Source organism: Diuraphis noxia, unplaced genomic scaffold (genome assembly GCF_037042655.1).
Source record: "Diuraphis noxia isolate RWA-SAM2 unplaced genomic scaffold, SU_Dnox_SAM2 contig0004, whole genome shotgun sequence".
Classification (NCBI taxonomy): Eukaryota; Metazoa; Arthropoda; class Insecta; order Hemiptera; family Aphididae; genus Diuraphis; species Diuraphis noxia.
In genome coordinates, this window is record NW_028301714.1 from 41,871,545 (window position 1) to 41,882,081 (window position 10,537).

The 10,537-nt window shown below is 28.1% G+C and overlaps 3 protein-coding genes across 5 annotated transcripts; 1 reads left to right on the top strand and 2 right to left on the bottom strand.

Moving 5' to 3' along the window:
• Positions 1-2,015: 2,015 nt before the first annotated feature.
• On the bottom strand, positions 2,016-3,812 carry LOC107168763 (RING finger protein 37). 2 transcript variants are annotated; one of them, XM_015518283.2, is made up of 2 exons: positions 3,540-3,812; positions 2,016-3,486 (listed from the first exon to the last, which is right to left on the bottom strand). In XM_015518283.2, the coding sequence occupies exon 2, from the start codon at positions 3,465-3,467 to the stop codon at positions 2,373-2,375; it is 1,095 nt and encodes a 364-aa protein (XP_015373769.2). In that variant the 5' UTR covers positions 3,468-3,486; positions 3,540-3,812; the 3' UTR covers positions 2,016-2,372. The 2 variants fall into 2 exon arrangements, with proteins under 2 accessions (XP_015373769.2, XP_015373768.2); XM_015518282.2 differs by having other exon boundaries at positions 2,016-3,470; positions 3,540-3,811.
• A 61-nt stretch (positions 3,813-3,873) lies between these two features.
• Positions 3,874-6,870, top strand: LOC107168766 (golgin subfamily A member 7). The gene is made up of 4 exons (XM_015518286.2): positions 3,874-4,395; positions 4,465-4,617; positions 4,694-4,795; positions 6,494-6,870. Exons 1-4 carry the CDS (start codon positions 4,246-4,248, stop codon positions 6,536-6,538), a joined length of 450 nt encoding a protein of 149 aa, XP_015373772.1. The 5' UTR covers positions 3,874-4,245; the 3' UTR covers positions 6,539-6,870.
• Positions 6,854-8,476, bottom strand: Ttc1 (Tetratricopeptide repeat domain 1). 2 transcript variants are annotated; one of them, XM_015518284.2, is made up of 5 exons: positions 8,319-8,476; positions 7,957-8,221; positions 7,430-7,603; positions 7,183-7,365; positions 6,854-7,125 (listed from the first exon to the last, which is right to left on the bottom strand). In XM_015518284.2, exons 2-5 carry the CDS (start codon positions 8,197-8,199, stop codon positions 6,955-6,957), a joined length of 771 nt encoding a protein of 256 aa, XP_015373770.1. In that variant the 5' UTR covers positions 8,200-8,221; positions 8,319-8,476; the 3' UTR covers positions 6,854-6,954. The 2 variants fall into 2 exon arrangements, with proteins under 2 accessions (XP_015373770.1, XP_015373771.1); XM_015518285.2 differs by having other exon boundaries at positions 7,957-8,211; positions 8,319-8,471.
• Between the last annotated feature and the right edge of the window lie 2,061 nt (positions 8,477-10,537).

The window sequence follows — 10,537 nt, forward strand, 5'->3', positions numbered from 1 at the left end:
AAAATATATCAGCTATATACTCTGTATGACGTAAGTATGTATGCTATGTTTAATTGTAATTCTACGTCGTAATAACTCAATAGTTGTCTTATTTTTACTAGCTATGGTGGACATAGACATGTGCATATTTTGGTTCCTGGGTCTGCCACTGATAAAATTGTTACTCAAAAACATAAATGCCCGAATATTTGAAAATATTTTTGATTACCTATCATATTAATAATATTACTGCTTCATGGCTCTTGTTCATAGACTTTATGTTTAGTTTGCAAAAGGCTAGAAATAAAAATTTGTTAATTTCCAAATAATTTAAATTCATAATATTCTTGTCACAGTCACATAATGGAAATTTGCTAGGCTAAGCCCCAGTTCAAGATTACCCTGTACGGGAATAATGAACCATGTAAATGTCCAAAAACATCTTGGTGCATTATTTTACACCGGTTTGGTATAGCGAATTTCTTAATAATTTAACTATTGATCATAGTTACCTAAATATTTTTTTTTTTCTAAGAACTATTGGTTTGGGACTGTCTACATTGTAGTCATTAATCTTCATATTAATGATATCAAATATGAAATAAGAATTAAATTTCTATATTGACATATGAAATATTGTATACAAATTTAAATAATAGTATTCATTTTTGGATGGATAGCAATAGGGGTAGGGTGTTAGAGGTGTTTTAACATCTAAAACAACCTTCCTGATTATTGTCACGGTCGTCACGGATATAAGAGTGATGAAGTTATTGAGTTTCATTTATTATTGTGTAACAATAGCAGAACAAACTAAATGAGTTAATACATATTGTTTACGGTAACAAGTAATATATTTATTAAGCAATAGTATATGAATAAAAATGTAAAATATCATACAAATTATAATAAACATTGTATATTGTTGTTGATGATTAAATATTTATGTAAAACAAATTACATAATTATCATATCAAATAATTTATACAAACAATATTTATTATTTTTACTGCAACTTGACCCTATTTGCAGATGTATGACAGACAACAGTAAATAACTAATAAGTATAATATAATAGGTCAGAAGTATTCAAACATTTTCATCCCACGCCTCCTTTGGGTGTTCCCAATATTTTGACGGCTCCCAAATTATAATGAAAAAATTGAAACAACACACGGATACAATATGGCTAATACGTTATATGGGTAATAATTACAGTAACTTTAGACTAGAAATCAAACTTCAAATGATTGCGTCGTAAGGTGTGTCTTTTTCATTCCCATAATGATTGCAAATAATATTTATAATACTTATACAAGACCTAGGTATGATGTTGATTTTCTGTACTTTGACACGGTTCCCTTTGCAAACTCTCGCGACGCACGGTATGAATACCTCTGTTATAGGTTGATACTTAAGTATTACAGCATCGCAAAGTCGTTCTAGTCACGTGGTAGAGTGATTTAAACCCCAGCTAGAATTGTTTAGTGTATTTGAGATCTATCTGTACAAGATAATATTGTAGTTTATATTCTTATTTAATTTTGCAACTGCCTTCTTTGACATTGCGTCCTGTTGATCAATACTTTTTGGGCAGACGTAAGCTGATATCAGTGAAGTGTAACTACTTCCAATGAACAAGATGCTTCAGTAATACACAGTTACAGTTAGAACAGACAAAAATGTTTGACATTAAAGATTTGACTAGGGTATCTGTTTTTCTTAAAACATTCTACTCCGATTTCGATTTTATATGTGCGCTAGTGACCACTATGAATTTACCGGTAGTTAATGGAATTAAAATTGGTAGATATAATGAAATAGTCAATAAGATAGTAAATGGATGAAAACTTCAAATTTGTAAAACTATTTTTTCCTGATAAAAACTTAATACAAAATAAGTTACCATGTCAACATCACACTGTCGGCCACAGGCACCATTACTCATGTAAACCAAGTGTTGACATCAGCGTTTAACATGTTATGGCAATGATTTTAGTAGTTTTCACGACCATACTCATAATTAAAACAATTCATACACAACAAATTCAAATATTTAATTAAATAATATTTATACAAATATCACATTTTTTTATAACTATAATTAAAAAAAAAAAATTAGTTTTAATTAATACTTTTAAGGGGTGATTTTGAGTAATTCACAATTATTTTGTAATACAATAAAGGCCATATATTATAATATGCAATAGTATCAGATTAATAAAATCAACACATAATGTACAATGTATGTTGTTTAAAAAAATAGTAAATAAGAAACTAAAATAATAGATGAAGAGTTGTCTTTCACTGGTCGTCTAGTACCTCTTTGAAGGAATGACCAGAAAATCATAAATGTAATCAATGATCTATGTTATGATAAAATTTTTTCTATACTAATGGTTTTTATGATATTTTTCTACTTGATTCCGATCAAATTTACTGTTACAAACATTGCATATATTTCTCTCAGTCTTTAGGCAATTTCTACATTGCAGATGTTTGCAAGGTAAATTATACAAATTACAATTTTCGTAACATGTACTACATTGTACTTCGATTTTTTTAGTATGTCGTTCTGTGTAAAAACTTAAACTATGTTTACCCACTGCACGTGGTATACACTTGACATTTTCATCATCAGCGTGTTTTATTAAAAACGAATCAATTCGTCCTTTCAATTCAGGCACAGGCATTGGCTTTAATTTATCTGTAAATGGTATCCCAGTAAAAGGGTCACAAGGTGTACGTCCATACATGGTATCATGTTTGATGCACTTTTCTACTGTTGTACTGTCAACATATTTTCCACAAGGTAGAACCATAGGACATGTCATTACTTCATAAGTAATCGAATCTAAAAAGTCATCACACATAGCAAAAATGTCAGAATTATTTTCTGTGATCGGTTGTCCGTTACAAATTTTTTTTTGTATCTGTTTTGGTCTTTTACTTTCTTCCCAATTACGCATTATTGATTGATGGATTTCTTTTGGTACACCATATGAAATCTTTCCCCAAACTTCCAATTTGCCTATTGCTGGTATAGAATTTGCTGTCTTGAAAATACGCACAGATAACTTCTCAGCTGATCTGATATTTCTACTTGCCGATATATTAAAACAACATTTGTCGTAATCGTTCCCAAAGTCGGATAAATCTATACTATTATCATGAAACAATATTGTCTCTTTTTCAGTAATCATGGAACAGATTTTTTGTACGTTGCCACTGCGTCCAGCTAATATCTGAAATCCCGAGGACTTCTGACCACCCACCCGTGTGCCTATCACCACATACTTAATGTCAAATGCAAATGGAAAACTGAATGTTAAGCTCACAGGTGGTCGAATGAATGTTTCGCATAGAAATCCTCTTTTTCGTAATTCCGCATCTGGTGATATGAGATTTTCTACAGAATAGTCTTCTCGAGATATACAGCTGCCATCCAATTGTATACTGGCATTGAAAATCGGATCACACACGTTCATGAGCTGCAAATCGATAAACCTGAGAAAGGTACTCATAATATTACTACTACATTAATGTCACTGTTCACTCACCATGTTGATTTAATTGTGTTGGTCTCGGAAGTTTTCTATTTATGAGAGAGGTATTGATTATTAGATAAAATATCGATTGAGTGTGTCAAATATAACTTGAAAGAAACATTTTGCAATATTTTTTATTGAAATACGTATTTCGATTGTTCATGTTTTAACTGGGTTCACAGTTCACCTGTATTAGATCGTGTCTCACATTCACCATGAATTAAAAAAAGTATCTATACCTAGAATTTATATTTTATACTGACCCTCAACTGTTTGTTTCTTAATTTGTTATCACTTTTTATTATTGTTAGTGTTATCAGTGTATCTTTCACAAATTTCAGAGTAATAACTTTAATATAGGACGTCTGTACAGTATATTTTGTGTTGTACTACAGTTATATTAGCAGTTGAGTTGATCCAAATTCCAATCATTCGATAATTAAAAATTCTTTTTTAAAAAGCATCAATAAATACTTTACCCATTTATTCTTTAAATTATATAGGTAGTTTTTACTTTGAGAAAATCCAAAATAAATTACAACTATATTGCCTTGTTAAGGTATGAAAATCAAGTACATAACTTGCCACAATACAGTTTAGTTTTTCATTTTTTAATCAAAGTCAGTAGTCAGCGAATAATAATAACTAGTTCACATTTCTCAAGTACCTATATAGGCTGAGAGCATTAACTTTGTAGACATAATATATTCTATACACCATGTCTCCACCAACAATAAGGTCGTCTCAAGGAAATACAGCCAGTCAGACTCAAGGGCCTCAATATGCTAAAGTATTTGTTCAACGAGACTATTCAGATGGCACAACTGTAAAGTTTATGACAAGTTTCCCACAAGGACTTGAAAATAAAGTATGAATCTTATTGAAAGTTTGATTTTATTATATAATTATTAAATTAATGAATAATGTTTGATTATAGATTGAGCGAACAGTTTTTGAATATACAATCAATCAGTTGAATACATATTTTGCCGAAGCTGAAAAGGCATCATGTAAGACATACTGCGAAGGCTGTTTTGCATGTTTCACTGTGTATACAATGTTTTTGTGCGCAGATACTCATTATGAAAAAGTAAATAAATAATAAATCATTTTCTTTGCAGGTATTAGAATATTATTATTAAATGGATTTTCTAATTCATTTTTAGTGTTTACGTAAAGTTGGAAAATTTATAGTTGAACAAAATGAAATGGTCTATTTACCAAGAGGTTTGCTGCTTACCAATCCTGCTGAACGAGGGTTAAGAATTGTATCCTTTATTATTATTATTATTATTATTATTACTATGCAATTGTTAGTTAATAACTAAAAATAGGCAGAACCGTGTTTTACATTGGACAAGGGGTGGCCATTGCCCCAGGGCGGTAAATTTTTGAGGATCAACATTAAATAAAAAATATATTGGTAATTATAATTTGCTTAAGGGCGTCTATTTTTAATTTTCCCCAAGGCAGCTATATAGTTTAACCCGGCACTGGAGATATGATGTTGATGATCTTAAAAAGTATTAAAAATTATCCAAAAAATATTTCAATGTCCTAAAAAATATAAAATATGACCTAAAAAATTAATAAATTCCAATTTTTAATTTAACTTACAGTTAAAAAAAAAAATGTATGAACTATCATTAAATTTACTCGCAACAAAAACCTTTTAATAATAATAATAAAATAATTTTTTGATACATACCTATATATTTTCTTTAAAAAATTTGAGAAAATGCCATTTGTTGTACAAAAACTAAAATCCTAGAAAAAAAAAATCACAAGAGAGGGTGTAAACCCATTATTACACTCTAGGGAAATAAAACTTCTTTCATAAGTATTGGAGCCCATGAAATTATAAATTATATATATAAAAAATATAAAGGGGTAACAACTGTCACCATATCAACAATCATTGCATTCCATTATTTTTCCATTCATACCTCAAGAAAGAGATTTTATTTCAAAACCTGTAATATTAAAGAATTATGTAAAAATATAACAAAAATATGTTAATTTCTAGCTAAAATAGCATGAGATTCTAGAATCTAAGGAAAAGAAACTCAAAAGTCATCAACGTTCTATCTGTATTAATAACTTTTATTATTTGTGAGCTACCTGAAAATGTGATTTATTATTTTTAACATTTAATCTTTGCTAAACAGAGTCAACATTTTATTTTTGCTGATAAATTATTGAAATTAGAATATTGATGGTAGTATATTTTTTCTTTTTCATATAATATAGGTTTCTTATAAATACAAGCGATTCGGTGAATAATGTTAATTAGGTATACCAAAGTTGATGCAGATCAGTTATTTTCAATTATATTTTTTTATCAAACTATAAGTTTTACGGGACTGCTCAATTGCAAGTCTATGCGGACCAAAAAATAATTATTTTCTTTCAATTTCCTATTGCCACTTGTAATCTCAATTATTACATCTTATATATCCAATCTAAAAAATTGTGACTAATAATTTTTGATCAGGTAAACATAAGTAATAAATTATTGAAATACAATTCAAAACAACTAAATGTTAGTGTCTGATGCTTTAAAAATGAACATAAAATGTAGAATAACATTTTTATTCAGATTCAAAAATATCTGAAACTTATGTTATAAAATGAGCATCGTACAGCAAACTTTGGAATATAATGCCAGCCTTATCCATCATCTTGGTAAATAGTTAATATACATATTTTATGTATATATGGTGCATGATTGGTATTGAATGTTATGTCGTTTATGTCTATAATGACTTATGGGGTATAATGAAGTTAATTTCAAAATCCTGATTATGTATATTAATAACATCTAGTTATAACAACATATTTTTTTACAGTTTCTCGGCTGTCGTTATAGATGATACTGACTGTATTTAATATTTAAATAAATTAGAAAAATTGGAAATTTAACCTCATATTGAAATATGTACTTTACCTTAACTCTTTATCAACAGATAGAAATTACTATGCTAGATCAACCCATAGTGGCCAGAACATGACTCACATTATCCGTTTCGACGGAAGAATTCTTTATGTGAAAATTGGCTAAAAATATTTAAGTGTAATACATATACTATTACAATTCATAGTCATACAAACAAAATGTCAATCTTATAATGGTTTTTCATTCAAATATTTTGAATCTTGCATTCTTATGGTCTATGGAAGAAAACTATTGTTATGTTAGTATTATTATTATTATTATTATTATTATTTTTTTTGTGTGGTTTTGTTTGACTTAACATACCTAATTTTGCATTTACTTAACTTTTAATTTTTGTTATTTTAAAACAGTAAAAAGTTGATCAAATAAATATGTTTTTATCACCAATTAGTTTTTATTTATAATATACTTATAATTAACTTTGTACAAACTAATGAGAATTGATAAGTTGTAACAAAACATGAATTTGAATTATTGTTTAAAATTAACTGAATATCCACCAGTGTTTGGATCTTGACTAAGTTGGAAGTTTTGGGTAGATAAACCAAATGGCTTTAGTACCATATTGCCCAAATCTTTAAGTTTAGCCATCATTTCAGTTTTCAATTTTTCATTACGTTCATTAATTTTTTCTTGCAATATCTACACAAATATAAAAAAAATGTATTTAAAATATTATAATGAATAATTATTACTTACCCTAGCATTGTATGCCACTTCGGCATAATTTCGATCAATTTCAAGGACTTTTTTAAGATCATCTAATGCTTCATCAAGCTTATCATTGCGTTCAAACAATTTAGAACGTCTAATATATGCCTTTAAATAATCAGGATCTAATTCAATAGCACGAGTACAATCTTGTATAGCACTTTCTATATTCTGCAGGTAAAATAAATAATATGAACTAGATGATAATATTTACAAGGAATAAACTATAACATACAATATTAGATTTGGCTGCAGCTCGATTAGCAAAAAATATGGCCCTGTAATTTGGGAAAATTAATGGACAAATACGTAATGCATCTGTGTATATTTTAGAAGCTTCTTTATGTTCTTGATTCTTAAACTTGATGTTGCCTTCGTTTTTTAAACTAAGAGCTTCTTGCAATAACTCCTAAAATCATTCAAACAATAAAGCACTTATTTTTAAAACAATAGAAGAAAAAAATGTATTTTATTTTAATAATGGAGTATAAGATAAATGGTACATCATTATTTTATATACTTATGATCTATCACCAGGGGTTAAAGTGGGGGGGGGGACGCAGGAGGACTCAGTCCCCTTACCTCTAACAGCGGTTAAAAAGCGTCCCCTTTAACAAATTAGGATTTTATACATTTGACATTATACATAAAATTATATATGGAACGCTTAAAACTATATGGAGGCATTAGTCCCCTCTGGAATTTTTTCCCACTTTAACTTCTGTCTATCACATATTCAATAGTAGTATAATATTTACTAACCCGTTTTTTTTCTTCTGGTAATTTATCATCTCTTTCTTTTAACAGTGTGTCATCAATGTAATCTTCATCTCTAACTTCATTTTCTTCATTTACGTTAGTATCAAACTCTGAATCTGATTCACTGTGATGAGAACCATCATCACCAGAAAAATCAGTTTTAATGGCTGAACTCTCCAAGTCTTTAGTGAGTTCTTCTATGATTTCTTCGTTGGAGGGAATCCCACTTTTATTATCAGCAGACATCAGTCCAAATTTCTAAAAATTCCTACATAGGTAATTCATTACATTTCAATTTAAGTGTAATTACGATATATATTTATATTAAATTCAGTGCAATAGTATTTTTAATTCTTAGTTCTTACCAAATGTTAATGTCTTAAAAAATTGCTAAATAATTATCCTGTTAAATGTATTTTAAATGAAAATTAAGCGCACAGAACTTAATATCAATAGTATGAACTATGAATGTATGATTTAATATTTTTTTATGGATAATTGTGACTAGTGATTATAGTTTGCACAGATTTTGAGATATATAGATAATAATCAGTTTATGGAAGGTTAGGAAATCCCAATTAAACGATTGTGATAACATTGATAACAAAAAAGACTATAACCATAGAACACTATAACCATGGTTTAATACTATCACTGTGGTATCACTCACAGATACTATTATTTATATGTCTATGATTATAGTGTATCGTGGTATTACCACAACAATATATCTACTATATAACAGACTGTTAGTAACAGACAACAGTACATGGCAGTTTTGGGAAAGTTCTTTTTTAAAAGTAGCTCGTTCCATTCCACATTAATGATTAATTTATATTTTCTTAGCATACCTATTAAGAACTCGTTTCTTAAATATTATAACATTTATAACATATATAATATTTGCGCATTCATTCTGCATCTGAAAAACCTGCATTATATTGATTTACAGATTTTGTATAATACTTTTAGTCCGTGTGGATGTGTGAAATATTGACGCACATTTAAAAGCTCTAAATATGTTATGAAAAACTGAAGAAGTCATAAAAATATTTGACGAAGGTTTAAACATGCTTTATCATTTCAAAATGAGATAAATAGGTATGAATGTGGTTCAATTTAGATTTCTCAGCAATGCTTTGTAGTTTGTAGTACCTAGTATATGTTAAAGATGAATAAATAAATAAATATAATTTTTGAAAATGATTATCTCGCATAATGTATTGAAAGTTTATTTATTTATTATTTATATATATTTTGTATAACCCTGTAAATAATATGACAAATATTAGACTTTGGGTCTCCATATAATTTTAATATTATAAATTTACTCGAAGAGATAAAAAAAATTGTAAAAAAAAAACAAATTCATTTCCTACTGTTTGTAATTTATAGTTCAGTGAATATACTGCAAAATTATATAAAATAATCATGCCAATGAGCCAATGTATCGACAAAAAAGATTTTATAGCCAACATCATTCAATTCATAATAGCCGCAAATCTATTCAAACCAAAATTTAGTTAACAATTATATTTTATTTACTATGTATGTAATTTATTATTTTCTTGCTGTAAGCTTAATGACTCATGCTGTCGAGGGTAATAAAAAAATATTTTCTTAAAAACTCATATAAACACATACATTTTACAGCTGATATTGACATTAATGATATTTGTCATATATATCACAGGTAGTAGAAAATAATTATAACATTTATATATAAGAATTATACAGTTATAAGTTGATCTTACAGTAGTCGAAAGATATAAAAAATACATCTGTACTACATTGTATTACGTTTACATACCAAATTCAAATTTCGATAAAAGTTGGGTATATTTTTACGAAAAATAGGTAACGATTTTATTAGTTCCATATTATTTGGTTGTTTGTAATAAAACATTTATTATTTAAAAACACAATTACATACATCAATATCTACTGAATATAATATGTAGCTCCAGAAATAAACGTATGTGATTATATATACTAAGTATAAGGTCTGTGGATTTATAATATTATCCTATCTATCATCTATTCAAAACTCCAATCGTCGACATTCGGTTGAGACTATTAACCATTAAAAGTTGTAATATTCAATGAACAAAAAATATAAAATAAGCCAAAAATTAATGTAGAAGTCTTTAAACGGTACTTTAGTATATAACATGAATTCGCATATTTCGTTCCGTTCAGATATTGTTCTCATAAAATATCATAATGTTTTCAAATTTAGTTCGGAGCATCGGAGCGAGATGAAGACGGATGAAGAGAGGTGTTTGTTGGGAGGAGTGTTACACAGCTAGAGTTTACCAGAAGATTTGATGTTTACACTTAAGTTTGTATTTTGTGTTTTTTGTGTTTAAATTTGTTTTTAGTTTAACAATAAATATGTATTGCCTCCGAGAATCTGCTGATCGGGTGACGTAGTAGATGTATAGATTTGATTCTCAAAAGTGCAACATACAAATTACACGAGTCCGAAAAATCCAAACACCGTCTTTATTTTAGGTACCTCGTACAGTATATTTATATTATAAACTTTATAAATTGTGATCTAATCAAAATACTATCATTTACA

Coding starts and splice junctions, on each gene's coding strand:
- LOC107168766 (XM_015518286.2), top strand. CDS start 4,246: ATGTCTCCACCAACAATAAGGTCGTCTCAAGGAAATACAGCCAGTCAG. Junction 4,618..4,693: donor CAGATACTCATTATGAAAAA/GTAAATAAATAA, acceptor ATTCATTTTTAG/TGTTTACGTAAAGTTGGAAA. Junction 4,796..6,493: donor CTGAACGAGGGTTAAGAATT/GTATCCTTTATT, acceptor CTTTATCAACAG/ATAGAAATTACTATGCTAGA.
- Ttc1 (XM_015518284.2), bottom strand. CDS start 8,199: ATGTCTGCTGATAATAAAAGTGGGATTCCCTCCAACGAAGAAATCATA. Junction 7,604..7,956: donor TACCAGAAGAAAAAAAACGG/GTTAGTAAATAT, acceptor GAATGATTTTAG/GAGTTATTGCAAGAAGCTCT. Junction 7,366..7,429: donor CTGCAGCCAAATCTAATATT/GTATGTTATAGT, acceptor TTTTACCTGCAG/AATATAGAAAGTGCTATACA.